The following is a 17,759-nucleotide window of genomic DNA, read 5'->3' as shown; positions in this document are numbered from 1 at the left end:
TAGTTCTGTTCTCGCCTCAGTGGAGATGGGTACTTTTTGTGTGTACAATAACACTTTTCGCAGGTGTTGAATTTTCAGGCGCTGCAGTGCCCTGTAGTGTAGTGGCCCCGGGAAGATCGCCTGAAAGGATGAAACTAGTCTCCCTACCAATTTGGCTAGTTCTCTGAGTGATATCTCTTCCCTCCCTAGTATTGAGCTGATCTCTTTCTTGATCAGATTCACCTTTGCTATTGGTAGGCGGAGCGCGACTGCGCGTGTCTATCACGAAACCCAAGAACTCTAATGATTGGGCTGGCTCAAATCTGGATTATTCCCAATTTATTAGAAATCCTAAATTCTGCAATAGTTGGATTGTTACCTCTGCTTTTTGTTCCAGTCTTATTTTGTCCTGCACCATCAAACAGAAGTCATCTAAATATGCTATTAACCTGATGCCCTGTTCTCTCAGGTGACCTGACCACTGTCCTCATCAGTTTCATAAAGGCACAAGGCGCTGATGTTAGGCTGAAAGGGGGGCATGTGAATTCCTACGTCTGACTTCCCCACCAGAATTGAAGGAACATCTGATGTTCCTTTGCGATTTGGATCATTAAGTAGGCATCTTTGAGGTCTATCTCCGCTAGCCAATCCCTGGCTTGTAACACGTCTCTCAAGAGATGGATTCCCTCCATCTTGAAATGCCTGTATATGATGAAACCTCTCAAGTTTATCACTGGTCTCTGTTTCTTTTTGCCCTTTACTAAGAACATATTGCTTATAACCTTGATTGATGAGTCGTGCACTCGTGCGATAGCACCCTTTCTCTCTAGATCTATTATCTCTTTGTCTAACAAAGCTTTGTCTTCCTTGGTGAACATTATAGATCTTCCGTACTCTGCTTGTACTGGTTCTTGCCAGAATTCTAGTCGGAAGCCCTGGACCGTTTGTTCTACTCATGCATCTCCTGATAACTCTTGCCACCTTTCTAAGAATAGTGCAGTCCTTCCCCCTATCCCTGGGTTCCCTGTCTCTGCTGGTTGAATCAGTACTTCTGTGATTAGCATCATCCGTGTTTACCTGCTGGCCTCTGTTACTGCCTCTACAGCCTCTGCCTCTACCCCTTCCTCTCGACTGAAAGAAAGGTTTGGGTTTGTGCTCTTCCTGATTTCTCCAGTCATTCCTGCTATTGTAGTTGGACCTGTATGATGAATAGCAGCTGGCCAAGCGGCCCCTTCCTCTGCCAGCCCTTCCAAAATCCTTATGCCCAAACACTCTTTTCAATGATGCTTGGGCTTTGTCTACAGCGGCGTAATTATTTGCGAACTTCGCCATCTCTTTAATGAAGGCATCCCCAAAGAGGTTGCCTTAACTGTTAGACATTGATTCTGATGTGGCCAGTTCACTCATTTTGGGGTCTATTTTGACCAGGCTACACCTACATATTTCTGTTGTTAGGACATTGTTAGCATAGCAGAGTAGGCATATTGCCCTCTATGCCCATCCAGCTAGGATCTCCGGATCCACTTTCTGTTCTGGCTGTTTCGCCTCTTCCGTCATCTGCCAGATTTTTATTGAGGGCCTAGGACATCGAGGACTTTATCCTGGCATGATCGCCAGGATCCATCTATGCCCTTCTTGATGTCTCTGCCATACCCTCCCATGAAGGGCAACATCTTTTCATTGATTTCTGGCATTTCCGCCATACCTTCTGGCACTTGGGGCCTGGGGCATTCTGGCTAGAGCTTTCTCCTGGCCTCTTTTGACAGAGGATTTCGATTCCTCCTCTCGTTACAATTGCCAATCTTGGCAGAGGGCTCCCGCTCCGCAGGCCTGGGATGGATGAGAGAGTCTGGGTCGAATACCTTGCCCATCTATTCCTCCTCCCTTTGCCTTTTCCTTTTCTTGGCAGCCTTATGCTTATTAGGAGGGCTCGGGATGATATATCGTGCTCCTCAGAGTTTTCTTCAAACGTCTCTTCCCACACTTACTCGTCCAAGTCTTCTGAATTGGACTCCTTATCTGTATATCCCTTGCCTCTCCTCACCCGGGACCTCACTCTTTTCTCGCCACCTCTCTTTCTGCGTGGTGTGCCTGGGAGGGTTTGGCTGCTGCAGGCCTTTCATGCTTTCTTTCTCCCCCCTTGCCCCTCCTGATATCTCTCTGGGGGTTCTCCTCCAGGGCCTCCATTCCTTGGGAGATGATTAGGTCCTCCACTAAGCTCCTTCCCTGGGACAATGCTCCCAATACTACGCCCAGTACTCTTTGTACTGCTTGCCCCTTGTTGGACACTGTCCACTTTCTGCTAGTATGGGGCTCCTCATAGTCTTTGCTGGAGCTGTGCATTTTTAACACTGGTGGGTCTCTACAGGGTTCTTGGGCCTGTACCCATCCAAAATCAGCTTATGTAGGTCTGGGTTTTCTTGATCTGTTGCAGTTTCACTTGGGTCTGTGCCCGTCTATAGTGCTCAGCACTTTCCAACAATATAGCTGCTGGCTTCCCTGCCTGTACTCCAGGTGAATGTAACTCTCGACACTATTCGTGTCCATTGTATTGCAACCACCAGGTGGTGCTGTGCCGTTTCGATGTGCTGCTTGAAAATTCAGCTAACAACGTTGTTGCCAGCCCCTCACTGTGCCTCGTTATTACGCGTGTGCCCGGTGGAATTTGTCTGTGTAATTATGTCTGTGTAATTCGAGCGCTCTGTTCCTCATGCTCGCTGACACCAGGGGGCGGGTTGCTCTACGTAAATGACGCAGTCTGGCGCCGGATGATTACCGTCGTGCCCCTGTGTCTACGTGAGAGCACCCCATCAAGTGATGTTAATTGTGTCACTGGACCCCTGTCGAAGCCCATCGCGGACATTACCTAACGGGCACACGGATGTGCTCCGACTAGATGCCCTGCGCCGAGCAATATGAAAATACACTCTCCGGTCTAGCACATGTGCTGAAACGAAACATTTCCAGTTAGATATATTCACTCATACACATTTCAAAACAAAGTAACTGCTGCCCGAGCAGCAAAGAAAGAGAAAGGACAAGAGAATGGAGAGAAAGATATTGGAGTAGCAGTGAGAGGATTGGTTAAGGATGTCACATGTTCCAAATTATCATATCAAAAAATGGACTACAAAAAATACTATTTCTTGGGAAATGTAGTTTTATTGGGTGAATTTACTTTGATATACTGTAATGGTTATAATGCTGCTCAAGTTTGAAGTAAAGAAAGAAAGCATAATCCGAACCTGCGGTCTTGACATTGAATCGAATGGGGACCTATCAGGGATAATCTAGACAAGAGCAGTATTTATAAGTGAACGTGTTGGATCCTAAGTGCCAAAAGAATATAACAAGAATTGTTTTTTGAAAATGCCAGAGTGCATTTCAAACAAGGAGAACTCTCGACATGCAGTGACTGTGTGGCGCATCCCCTGCTTGCTTTCCCTCGAGCGGTGAGCTGGAGGATGTCATCGAGGAAGCGGGGAAATAGTCTAGCGCACCAGGAGAGAGGAGGCAAAATTGTGGGAATGGAGTGTGAGTGCTTGGCCCTCCCGGCCTCCACCCTGCTTCAGCTTCATGCCCTATTCTTAAATCCTGCGGTAGAGGCAACATCTGAACCTAAGATTACATCCTTGGACTGAACTTCCTCTCATAGGACGATTTGGCAGTTTGGTCAAATCCTTCCAATCGAACGGCATATACTTTCTGTCAATACCACAGATTATTTTCTGAGGTGAGGAAATGATCCTGTTTCAAAACATGAATTTCTAGTTAAAAAGGCTGCTTTCTTCCCAAGAGTCTAGACTATTTGTTTTTTACCCCAAAAAATGACCTTTCAGACTCAATATCCCAAAACTGTGATCCACGTTCCATATTTATCTGGGGAAATAGGGATCAGCTGTTTTCTAGAGAAGTCTGTGAAATCATGTCCCAGAGCTAAATTGAACATTTGCTCCCAGCAGAGGGAGTCTGGCCAATTAGCTGGGCAGGAACATGTGCAGAATCTGCCAGTTACTGCATGCATTCTCTCAGCAATCTGTGCCTCCCCCTGAGTGTTCCCTTCCTCATTTGCCAAATTCACATACTGTACTGTGACCTCACACAGTACAGTAGTGAATGTGGCAAATTCCTGAGTACGCCCTAACGTGAGTACTGCACTCTATACCCAGCACTGCAATATTGGCCCTGCACTTCCTTTCATTGGTCTCCATCCCACGCTCCTTACTGAATGACACAATGAAAATAGTAAAGGGACTTACTCCATTTACTGTTTTATCTGTCAGCCATCTTTGTAGTTTAAAAAAAAAAAGAAATTGTGCACGCGCATTCATTGAGACAGTGATTTCGTTTAACAAAAAAAATGATCTATTTTAACACCCCGGATGAAAGCCTTTGGGTTGATAAAAATGATAAGCCCTGCATTCAGGGGCTGAGAGGGCCCTACTTGGGCTCTGTTGGACTGTTACTTGCCTTACCCCCCCCCCCCAGATGCAGAGGTTATCGCTATATTCCATCATGGTTTCTTTGGGACACACCACAGCGCATATTCCATGTTGCGGTTTTCCTCTTACTCTCTGATGCCTTCACAACAATATCTATTTTTTAAGGATCTGATTCCTGATGAAAAGCTGTGCACAGAAACTCTGACGGAGGACGACAAGGCAGAGCTGTACCTGGAACTTCTTCCAGTGAGATCCTTCCTGCACACCCACAGCACAACCCTTGCAGGCAAGGAGGCATCAGGTTCGGCATCAGGTTCTGCCAATCTTGAAAGATTTCCCAGTATGAGAGATGTGGACGGTGCCAGCGAAGAGGTCTTTCTGCATCAAGAGTCTGAGCAGTGCACACGACCCCAGGAAAGCGCCGATCAGGTATGCGCGTGGTTAGTTTAGTGTATGCATTGGCCAAGCATGCTTATGCTACATGTTGCAAGTGTTCCAAGACTACCAGGTTCAGTGTTCAGTGCACAGTGAAGCGATCTACAAATATACATCAATAGACTACAAACATCTTGGAACAAATTCTTGGATTTGGCTCAGTCAAAGTTTAATCACAGTCCATTGCCATGAACCAAGCCTACAAAGGGCCGGGAGGGAAAAGGGGAGCCAAGTCTCACAAGGAAGGGAGGAGGTGGCTAAACCCACTCTGTCAGTGAGGGTCAAGGGGAAGCTGGCCCCAACTAATCAGGGACTACAGGGAAGAGGGATGATACAGACTGATAAGCAGCCAATCACAAGGGAGTGAGACCACACTGACAAAGAACTAGGAGGGAGAGGAAAGCCAAGGCGCACAAGGGACGAGGGGAGGTAGCTAAACCCAGTCAATCAATGAGGGCCCAGTGGAAGCCAGGCCAGAATCATAAGGGACTAAAGGCAAGGTGGAGGATACAGACTGATAAGCAGTCAATCACAAGGGAGTGATACCACACTGATAAAGAACTAGGAGGGAGAGGAAAGCCAAGGCGCTCAAGGGGTGATAGGAGGTGGTTAAACCCACTTAACCAATGAGGGCCCAGAGGAAGCCAGTCCAGAAAAATAAGGGACTACAGGCGAGATGGAGGATGCAGACTGCTAAGCAGCCAATCACAAGGGAGTGAGACCACATTGACCAGGGTGGTGGTGGCCAAACTAACACATGACAAGGAGATCATGCCAGGGCTCTATGGACAGGCCGGGAGGGAGCAGAAAATAGCAGACGTACAATGAAGTGGGTGGGACTAGTCTCTTTAGGCGCCAGTATTGTAGTTAGGGGAACGTCCCAACTAAGAAGGTGCTATTAGGATGGAGGAGGGGCCAGGTTTTTGTGTCCTGGCTCTGTCTCTCTGGAACTCGTTACCAGCACCCATCAGAAATAAACAATCCTACACTACTTTAAAAAGACAAGTAAAAACCTGGTTGTTTGACAAGTATAAGCAACAGTGTTCTAGCGCTCACCACCACCGCCTGCTACTTATTAGTCTGTCTCCACTGTCTCTACTGCACTTGCAGGTTACATAATTACATATATTTGTATGACTTTTTACAGGCTATATACATACAGTTAGATTGCATATTTTGTATATATGTAAATATGCAAGCCTGTGGTATGCTATATAACTGTATGTATATAGCCTGTAAAAAGTCATACAAATGTATGTAATTATGTAACCTGCAAGTCAAGCGCCCAGATGCCCGAGGGCTTGGTGCGCTCTATAAATAAATAAACAAACAAACAAAACTTGACGTTGTGATACCCTCGGGGCTGGGTGAAATTAAATTAAATAAATAAAAATAGATTGGCAAGATCTGGGGAGGTAGGAGGCATAGAGATGGCAATGAGGCAGCCCAAGGTCTGGGCGAAAGATTGAAGCAAGGTTGAGTATGACAAATAAAGGCACTGGACAAAGAGAGAATTTGGGGCACACGTTCCGGTGTCCCAGTGTATAATTGCGGAGGATGCCCGATCGTCCAAAAATCTAGAGACAAACTAGTTTGGATCTTTTAACTAAAGATGTTTTCAACATAAGGAGCATTTTTTTGAAAAATACTTTAGTCATTGTATTTTTTAGCTGTGTAAAAAATAACAAGGCAACCTTGATGAATGCACACATTGATGTAAAGTGCTGATAGGCCCGGAGAGTTCCCCACCGCCACCAATGCCCAAACCAGAACCCAAAAAAGGAATATTGGTTGTCTTCTCAAGGTGCACATAAAAAATCAGGAAAACCAAAGAAATAAAATAGTAAAATAGTGTGAAATACAATGGTGAAAATCGAAGTGGTAAAGCACAGGGATATACAGAACAGTCATATTTGTATTCATCCGGGAAACGGTTCCTAGTGACTGTTTCGACAGTCAACGTTTCGAATGGCAAAAGTTCCGACAAAAAAGTGTTGAAAAAAAGTTTTGTATTTTTTTAAATTTTTTTATTTTTAAACACTTATTTACCTATACTTAATTAAAATAAACCCTTTAATATTAAATAAATAAATTTGAAACCCTTTTTTTCGACACTTTTGTGTCAGAACTTTTGACATTGGAAACTAATGTTTCCAAACTTTGACTGGACACCCGGAAAACCAAACAGTTTGTCAAGTCTTTGGGTGTGGCCGGTTGTAGGGCCGATTTTATTTTTGTTTTGTATTTTTATAATAACACAAGTTATAAACCTGCAAAACGCAGTTAATATAAACTATTAAAAGTGCATGTTTCTTTTGATCTTCATACCTTCATTAGTGAAACCCGTGAAAATTTTAAAAAAAACAGCAATGAAAGTTTATGCCCTCATTTGAGTCAAACTGCCACGATGCCTTTGGGCTGCTGCACGCTTTATAAATGTTACTAATAAATAAATAAATAATGTGTGTTTCTGAACAAAACACAAGGTTATCTGATTCCGTATGTCAAGAAATCCAATTTTGAGGATTTGGCGTTTCATTGGCAGAGAAATGGTTTGACACTGTGTTAGTCTAGTTTTAAAATCAAACAAACTCGATGTTACGATACCTTTTATGGGACTAACTCAAAATATTTTGATGCAATGGTGGATGCATTGGCTCGGAAAGCCCGGGAGACTTCATCAGATTGTGGTCACATGGTAAATGAAATGAGCATTGGATGAATTACATGGCCCTGCTTGAAATGCCATCTCCCTACACTTGTGCTATGACCTGCTTCCCATTGGTTGGGAATGTGTCTGCTTCTTCCCAGTTGCATTGCCCTGCAGATAATGGGGCCATGCAGAACTGCATTTCTTGCTTTGCCCTTAATGCAGCCAGTGGATTTGAAAGTGGGAGAATCTTTTATTTTCCTCTGTAAAAGATGTCCCCTACTGATGTCCCGACTGCTCCACGCACTGGTCACCTGGCTACCTTCTGAACTTGGGGCCAGGCTCCTGCATGTCCAGTTGCACTTTGCACTGCCTTCCGGCTCCCCCAGCACTTGAGGTCTGTATCTGTAACCCGACAGTCCCTTCTCTCTGCACTTATGAGCCACCCGTTGGCTGCACTTTTGTAGTTACCTGCACTGAGCACACGCTTGCTGCGCTTTTGAGATACCTGCTCTGAGCCACACACTTGCTGAACTTTTGAGATACCTGCACTGAGCCACACGCTTGCTGCACTTTTGAGATACCTGCACTGATCCACACGCTTGCTGCACTTTTGAGATACCTGCACTGAGCTACACGCTTGCTGCACTTTTGAGATACCTGCACTGAGCCACACACTTGCTGCACTTTTGAGATACCTGCACTGAGCCACACACTTGCTGAACTTTTGAGATACCTGCACTGAGCCACACACTTGCTGCACTTTTGAGATACCTGCACTGTGCCACACGCTTGCTGCACTTTTGAGTTACCTTCACTGAGCCACACACTTGCTGCACTTTTGATATACCTGCACTGAGCCACACGCTTGCTGCACTTTTGAGATACCTGCAGTCCCCCGCTGTTCTCCCTTCCACTTACTCGCACTTGCGTGATCTGAATGACACAGAGCCTACTAGATCGTAGTTTTGTCCGCCCTCTGTTTCCCCCTCTTTGACTTGTCGCGCCTAGAAACACTTGTGTGCAGGAGCGTTATACATGCCCTATCATTTCATGTGCCCAGCTCTGTCCATGATTTTCTTCATGGCTACTTTATTGCGTGACCACCATCCTATGAAGTCGCCTCCGGGACTTCGAATGCTTATTATGAACCTGCCATCTTCAGTTAGTTCAATAAAAATGTGTCAAAACTTGGATTTTGTTTGCTTTTAAATAGGTACATATAAAGGCATTTGGCTAAAGGCAAAATCAGAAATGTATTTTTTAATGTTATTTTTAAAATGCTTTTATATAGAGTTTTAATAATTTGTTCCAGAGATCAAACAGAGCATTAGTCATTTGTACAACATTACATTTTACTTGCAACCAAGGACTACGACTCTCTTAGCACCCTAAAAACCATAAACTGTTAACTGGCAGAAGATTCCTCAGACTATCTGAATCTTTGCCAGCAGTGTGCGGCATGCGTCTTCGATGTCAAACCTTGGCACACCCTTATAAACAGTCATTCTGCCCATTGTCTTGGATGTCGTTTACACTCTTCAAAGTTTAGTAAGTTTCACGAACCATAGGTCGTGGGATGTTCTACCAGCATTGGCAAAACACAGATTGCTTGCGGGAGGTTGGTGTTGCTTTTCGTGTTTTGTGATGGTCACATGGAGGACACACATATGATGGCTGACTGTGCGCGGTGACTGTGGTAGTTCCAATTTGTGGTTCCATGTAATAATGTCCCCGTAAAAATGTCTCCTGACAAAATAGTCGCTGTTTTCTGCAGAGACATTATTACAGTGAACATGAGGGGGACACCCCTGCAACCCCAAATTTGTTTTCTTTTTTTTTTTTTTACAAGAGGAGCAGGAGACATCCCTGCAACCCATCCCCATACATAATGTCACCATATATAATGTCGCAAATGGATTTTCCCAGCGACATTATGTATGGGGACATTGTGTATGGGGACATTATGTACGGGGACATTATGTACGGGGACATTATGTACGAGGACATTATGTCTGGCGACATTGTGTACGGGGACATTATGTATGGGGACATTATGTATGGGGACATTGTGTATGGGGACATTGTGTATGGGGACATTATGTACGGGGACATTATGTACGGGGACATTGTGTATGGGGACATTATTACCTGATACCCAATTTGCCAGGTTAGTTATGTTTTCTATTATTCTTCACTAAACATTGTACTGCTCTTTTACTTGTGAACACAGACTAGTAAAGCGGTCCTCAATCTATTCTGTGTGCTATTAGAAAGACGCAATAAATAACAGCAATAAAAAGGGTGTATACACATTTATTTATTACATTTACAGCAGCGCACAAAACCCTGAGGCATCTAGGCGCTAGTTACAGTTAGTCAAGTTACTCGGATGCAAGATGGCTACGAGATGCACCATTGCAAAACAGATACAATCATGACATTAAGATTAGAGTAGACGGGAAGCAGAGGCGTTGCTAGGGGCTGGGGGAGGCTGAGAGGGCTATAGCCCGGGGCTTTTGGTTGAAGCCACGGATAAAAGATCAGGGGCTACGACCAAAAGGCTAGCTAGCCCCGAGTCCCGACAGTCCGGACATTAGCGTAGCCCCGGATCTTTTCCAGACCTAGCAACACCCCTGGCAGTAAGAAAGCATTAAGCCATACCCATCTACTGGCGCCATATTAAAGCACGGTGGGCGTGCTGGATCACAGCAAGTATAAAGGAAACAGTAATACAGTGGGTGGCAGGAGCACACCGGCGAAGCCGCACCCAGCAGGCTGGGGACTGCATCAGCAGTGCCAGGCATTGGTGGCTAGAATCGCGGGGAAATGGTGTTATGAGAGAGATTACGGTTACAACTCTGGCATTTTTGGTATATTGGAAAATAGTCATGGTCAAGTAATCGATAAACACAAGAAGGGAGCAAGGACCACCTCATCTGGTCACGGATTCCCACTGCCTGCGCTCACCACCTAGTCTTCTTCCACGATACCATGGCCTGATCTAGAACACGCCCCATACACGCCTTCCACGATACCAGTGTCCTGATCCAGAACATGCCCCGTACACGTCTTCCACGATACCTTGGCCTGGTCTAGAGCACGCCTCATACAAGTCTTCCACGATACCGTGGCCTAATCTAGTACACGCCCCAAAGACATCGTCCACGATCCCATGGCCTGATCTAGAACACATCCCGTCCACTTCTTCCACGATACCGTGGCCTGATCTAATACACACCCTGTACATGTCTTTCATGATACCATGGCCTGATCTAGAACACACCCCGTCCACTTCTTCCACGATACCGTGGCCTGATCTAATACACACCCTGTACATGTCTTTCATGATACCGTGGCCTGATCTAATACACACCCTGTACATGTCTTTCATGATACTGTGGCCTGATCTAGTACACACCCTGTGCACTTCTTCCACAATACTGGGGCCTTTTCTAGTACACACCCGGTACACGTCTTCCACGATACCGTGGCCTGATCTAGATCACGCCCCGTACACGTCTTCCACGATACCGTGGCCTAATCTAGAATTCACCCCATACTTTGTATAGCTAAACTCTAGAGGTAACTCGAGGATCATTGTGAGAGTGTAATAACCTTAGGCACCAGGACCTAGGTTCTTTGTTACATTTCCAGATTACCCCCACCGTCAGCCAGCCAGATAAAGAGCACTGGCAAGTGGGAAGGAATGATTTAAATTACATGAGACAAAAACATGTTTTACATCACGGCCAGCAAAGACTGGGACACATGAAATGCATGTATTCATACTCTCGGCTTTGATGTACCTAAAAAACGTATGAAAGGGTTGATGAACTCAAATTCTCCTTGAGTGTGGAAGGAAACGTCAAGCTGTCACTCTGCATGGCTATTGGCCCAATAAGCATAGGGCGATGTCCCAGAGATGGCTGATTCGAGTCTACTGGCACGCTATGCACCCGGTGCCAGTGATTTTAATCTTTAAGTGAGCAGTTAAATCTCCAAACAGATGATCTAATGGCCGAGAGATGTGTCCTTTTTCTAACCCAGCTCTCATTGGTGGAGTGAGCAAGGTGGTACATTTAAGTAGCACCTCTGCAAATGAAATTGCCACTAGGCGCTTGTGTTGGGGTGTTGGTGGGGCTTCAGGCATTTATTATTTTAAATAATTCTATATGGATACATTAAGTTGATTGAAAGATTTTGGAAAGCGCTCACTCAAAGGGCCCAGAGGGTGGGAGGGAAGTAGATCCCCAGTTCTTGCGCGCCCAAACAGCCAGTCCCCTAACTCCTATTATTTACTTTTTTGTGTGCATATGGTTTACATAAACCGTACACATCATACACTTAAAATCCATATGAAGCAATTCTTACACAAGTTAAAAACACTTCTTACAATTTATAAATACAAAATGTGTAAAAACAGTCGAATAAAAACAACAACAAGAAAATCACCTAACCACTCTTTATATTATCTAACTGCTACTATTATCTCCCTTGATTACCTTAGCTGGCTAATGGGGTACATTTTTCAGATAGACGCAGAAGATATTGGTCTAAGAAGCTGTTATGGACCAGACCTTTAAATAGAATCCTCTCTGCTATTGGAGGCCAGTGAATGCTTTTCCAGGCATCCGAGTTGGAGTCCTGTCTTTTCAAACCCATGATAAAATAAGCGGCATAGTTGTGGGAATGTTTGAGTTTGTGTGTGAGGTATTATGGTAACTCGCTATGCAGACTTTTGTTTTATTTGTCTAAGTACATTGCACTGGATTAATGATGTTCAGCTCCATCACGTACCGGGAGGAGCTAATGTGAAGACATCAAGTTTATTGGCCACCCCTCAAATGTCTGGGGACGTTCTTTGCTTTCAAGTGTGGCAACTATGAGTGCAGGCTCCCCGTCATCAAGGGCGAATTGGTCCCTTATATGAATGGAAGTAGCAGGGGATTGTGTTTTCTTTATTTATGGGGACCCCTAGTTTAGGGGTTCACACCATTTCTACAAATGTATCAAGAAGTATGGATCAGAGGGTTGCCTGTAGGGCCTTGGGAAACTCATTTGGAGTAATATCCAAAGCAAACCGTGCAAGTTATGAGGCGAAATTATAAAATCGAAGAGGGAATTCCTAGACTAGAGGACTAAAGTCCGTCCCTTTTCCAAGAAATTTAAGCAGGGTTCCCAGAAAAATGTTCTACTAAACCCAGCCACTGGAGTGGGGTGTCCATGGGAGTAAGGTGCACCTGAGAGAGGAGTGCCCCCAAACAATTCTTTCAGGATGTCCACAGTGGTCATGATTCAGGCTTATGGTAACATTTGGTCAACAGTGCCCTTATCTTACCTTAGAATTAGTTGAAAGCTTTGTGCCAGTATCATTATCCGAAGGATGAAGTGACAGTTTCCTGCCAGTGGCCTTCTCCTGAAGGATGAGGCGATGTCCTCCTGAAGGATGAGGCGCCGGCCTCCTGTGCTTATCTAGGCAAGTCATTCACTTCTCTGCCCTCAGGGTGGTCACAGCTCATAAGGTGTAGGGATCCTCCCATATGGGTACTCCTGGGTAGAATTTGTTTAGCCTCTACACAGGTCTCCACCCTTCCTTGCAAACCTTCATTGGTAGATCAATCTTTCTGCTCGACCAGAGTCTGGACTCTAGCTTCCGTGTAGTTTTTTGTATGTTCAAGCAAGTTTGCTACCGGTTCCTGAGCTCTGGACATAAGTGTCTCCAGTTAGCCTGGTTCATAGTGCTAGCCTCCATCTTTAACGGCTCCACTGATCGAGCAGTTCCAGTATCTATATTTGGCTCTGGGTTTCGTTGTCTTGGCTTCAAATGTCTCTTGCATCTTCCCTCCTAGGTTATAGTTCTCAAATCTCTTCTAATATCTTCTTGCTTTCCTTTCTTTTCACATTCTGCTCTGTCTGCAAGAATGCCATCCTGTCTCCCAACACAACTCATGCCGATCTAAGAGGCATCTCCCCCTCCTTTACACTGTGGTTTATTGGTAAAATGAGGCATGGCAGGTCCTGATTGCTGGGTCTGTATCCCTGCCGGTGTCATTTGGTCCTTCCTAAACAGTACCACCTCCTCTCCCTTTCCATCGGCCCCTTCTGTCAGGCGTGAGCTCTTTCTCCTTTCAAGATCTATCATCCATAAAGAACATCAGCCGTCACAGCTAAGCAGGAAGATACATCAAATGGTGGTTCGGCCATCTTGAAGTCAGGCGCTCTGAAGATGGTAGTCTCCTGACTCGATGCTGGCTGCCCAGGTTCTCTACGGATTCTCTCATGGGTTGGGTGGGTGGTCCCCTCGCATCCCTACCCTTCCAGGTGGGTGTTTGAGAGCCCGCTGTCACAGCTGCCACAAGGGCTCAGTTTGGACTTTGACTTGAAGCGCAGATCTGCACATTTGTATACTGTGAATACAGTATCTACAGTTACACTGTGTTGCGCACACACCTCTATAAGAGTCTGCATATCGCGCCACAAATACACCTTAAGTCACTTACTCGTTACGTGCAAGACCTGATGGAAGCAAAAAAACAGTCGTTTACTCTTGGTAAACCAGGGGGACAGAGAAAAGTAACCTCTGACCAAACAACCCCAGAGAACAATGGCAGTGAAATCCAAGATGGAAGCTTGAGCTTTTGGTTCCTCGCCTGCCTGGCCCATGTGACTAGGGGTCAGAGACTGAGAATGCTGGGGAGTGAGCAGAGGCTAAGGTCTAGTGGGCTAATGAGACCAGGGAGAACAGGCCTTGGTGGAGAACAGGCCTTGGTACTACCTGCCAAGGGGGAGAAGTCATGAGAAGTATGAAACGGGGACACGAGACAGCAGAGAGGAGGAGCAGTGGAGACTTTGAGAAAGTGACACAGGCAGTAGCTCCTGGAGGAGAAAGAGCCCAGAGAGCGCTCTGCACAGGAGGTCCTCTGACTTTGGCTTAGCTGGACCCAGGTAACACAGACTGAACCGGAGACCCTAGGTTGCTGAAGGAGTTCGGGGGCCTGGCTGTTGCACTCAGAACACTGCAGAGAAATGAGGAGGGAGTGTCGCCTGAGGAGTACGGGATGCTGGAGACACCATGAGTAGAGCTCTGCAAACTGGGAGGGCTTGACTGTTATCTGGGCAGTAGGGAAACCATTACAAGTCAGGGGAAAACCAGAGGTGGTATAAAAAGAAGTATGAAAATAAGGCACATGAAATAGGACTACACAAGTTAGGCCTGGCGCTGCATATTGTTTAGTCAGTGTCCTGAAAACTGTGAATTGTAGTTAAAGTACCTAAGTGTCTCGTAAACACTGAGAAAGGTACAGAGTTTGTACTCCTACCAAAGCGACCCTCAAAAACTATGGCCCTCATTACGACCCTGGCGGAAATCGAAAAACGATGGCGGAAATGCAATACCGCCATCGAATAGCGCTCGGTGCGACTATGACCCGTCACCGCAAAGTACGAAGCCATTAGCGACACCGTAGTGAACGCCAACGCTAATTGCACCAAGTACGCGCGCGCCATGCCAAACCGTAAATACCACCATGGCGCAAGGGTACGCGAATTCCGACCCTAGCGGACATGTACCTAACGCCATCAAGCACGGCGGAAAGTACCATTCCGCCATGGTGAGAAGTACGGCATCGCGAATCAACCGTAAACGGCCCCACTGAGTGCCTGTACACCGCTCCCTGCCCACAAAGTACAACTCCCCGTAGGTGCAATGAAGTCACAATGCAACCAGTGAAATGCACAAGTCAGCCATGCATGCCAACGAACAAAAGATACACAAGAGGGGCCAATGGGAGCTGCAGGGCACAGATGGCACGAATACAGAAGCCATTCCAATGGACATGACCACAGTCCCCCCCCAAGAAACGCACGCAAACACAGGCACCTGTGACCAGCAATATTCCGAAAATCACATCATTCCACCAGTCCACCTGGCTGACCGGCATCTATCACACAAAACCCAATCCCCCGCCCCTGAGCATGACAACATTCAAACAGTCATATTGGCAGCCCCCATCCCTGACCTCACTGGGCTACGTAGGCAAACGCGCCCAGCACAGTACCACGCAACTAAACTCCGAAGCTGGAACCCAATGCAGGTCTCCTCACAAAACATCGCTCCCCAAATAGGAATATGCCACATCACTCGCAAAGAAGAACGCTACACGGCCCATATCAGAATAGAAATTTAATGCACAACAAAATCACCAAGCCCATACAGCCATTAGGCCATGAACTCCAAAACACATTTCACCATTGTGGGCTGCATCCGCAAGAAATGACCAGCTACTACTTGTGTGACGCCCTGTTCCATCATGGTACACAGAGCCACATTCACGTACGAAAAGGCAACATGGAAGCGCACAGAACCGCAGGGCCGTCCCAATGGGGAGGCACTAGTCCACCTGAAAGGCCGAAATGTTGCTCCGAGCCACTAGTACTGCGTAAGGGCATGTGGCCCATTGGCGATCGTCCCATAAGATCGTAATGCTGCTCCACTGATTAACACGAAGCAGCAGGTGTCGGGAGTAAAAGCCATCTGCAGGAGTGGCATACAGATGGCAGTGGCAAAAGGGGAGGAGATACCTGTCAACCAAAAGAAAAGAAAAAGAACAGAATGGCCATCAGAACTACATTCCAACAACTCACTCCAATGATCACACTAAATCCACAGCCATATGCATGCTAGCCCACTCCAAAGGATCATCACCACCCCAAAACCACTTGCGACTCATAACCATCTATATCGAGGTGCAAACACCATCACAAACGAGTGTACCTGTGCATGCGTCTGTTAAAACAGAATCCATCAGATGGGATTGGTAACGTGCATGGACACAAGTGTCTGAAGGCGCGTCGAGACAGGGAGGGCTCAACAAGGCCAGATAGACGATGGTCCCACTATGGCAGCCCTGCATCACATAGCGCAGGGGAGGCGGACAGATTCCAAGAAGCCCTGTACATGGCAAACTCTGTATCAAATCATCTGCCCATGCATCCATTCATCATTCCCACATCCCGGTATAAAAACGCCTGAATATTTACTCACATAACATTAGAAATATCCATTGAGTCTGTGCGTTATGCAGCCTGCAAAATCCACTGTGCCCCAGGCCGTAATTCCAGTGTTGTGAAGTAACATGTATTTGGGAACGTCCGGCCACATCGCCCACGTCGCTATTGCGCATCCCAAACTATTCATATCAATCATTGCATCCTCGCCATGGCCCCTGTCTCAAGGACATTGAACAATAGAACGTTATATTTGCAGTCAGACCTGTGGGCATCTCCTCGCCGCTAGCTGAAAACCGAAAGCGCCGCCCTTCGAATTCCTCATTTGCAACATCACGTCGAAAAGGCATCTGTGGCCGTTTGAAATCACAAATTAATCCATCTAGTGCGGCTGTGTGTGAAAATGGCAACTGCCTTCACTCACAAATGGGACGCCCCGCCCGTCGTTGCAACTCGGTACAGTGATGCATGAGGGCCCACCGTTACTCGAGTACTACGTTCCACTGACCCTTCACAAGTCTGTTCGCGACTGCAAAGATTGTATGTGAAACAATGGGACCATAGCCGAATGTACATATCAACCAATGTTACACGGCCATCGGGTACAAATACATGATTGCAATAGCAAGATGCCATTCCTCGAATTGCAGCGTTGTGTGCGGGACGTGCTCGGCCAAAGGGGAGAGCAGCTTGCACAGGTGGAATGAATCACCACAGGTGGAGGCCATACAGCCTGAAGACACATAAATTGCACACCCAGTCTCCTCCCACAACCACACCCACTCCGAAATGCTACCGGCAGGACTCGCGATGTTGGCCCTGGGGGACCTGATAGCACTGCAAGTACTCCAACTCCAAGAAGAAGACGAACACCAACTACAACCGGCCGCACGGAGGGGACGCAGGAGGAGGAGGAGGCCAAGGCAGGGCCAGCAAGGGCCGCCAGCACAGCCACTACCACCACGCAGGCAGCCCGCAATCCCACGCCTCCGAGCACATCCGTTCAACCTCACTGATGAGCAGATCCACACCCTCTACCGTTTGGACCGGGACACCATAACCGCCATTGTGGACATGACACAGGCTGACCTTGTCAGCATGATAGATAGCCCAACCGCCATCCCACCCCTACTGAAGGTGGTGTCTGTACTCCACTTCCTGGCCACAGGCACCTACCAGCACACAGTCGGACAGTTGCATGGCATTTCTCAGCCACTGTTCTCACGGACACTATTGCAAGTGCT

General features: G+C 46.6%; 1 protein-coding gene across 3 annotated transcripts in view; it reads left to right on the top strand.

Moving 5' to 3' along the window:
* AFAP1L2 (actin filament associated protein 1 like 2) overlaps nt 1-17,759 on the top strand; it is a 921,662-nt gene that overhangs the window by 812,233 nt on the left and 91,670 nt on the right. For all 3 annotated transcript variants that reach the window (XM_069611872.1, XM_069611871.1, XM_069611873.1), the window contains exon 14: nt 4,587-4,850. In XM_069611872.1, coding sequence (XP_069467973.1) covers nt 4,587-4,850 — 264 coding nt within the window. The remainder of the gene's footprint in view (nt 1-4,586; nt 4,851-17,759) is intronic.

This window comes from Ambystoma mexicanum, chromosome 8 (assembly GCF_040938575.1).
Source record: "Ambystoma mexicanum isolate Mex_15411 chromosome 8, UKY_AmexF1_1, whole genome shotgun sequence".
NCBI classification, from domain to species: domain Eukaryota; kingdom Metazoa; phylum Chordata; class Amphibia; order Caudata; family Ambystomatidae; genus Ambystoma; species Ambystoma mexicanum.
This window is presented reverse-complemented; position numbering and strand designations above follow the sequence as displayed.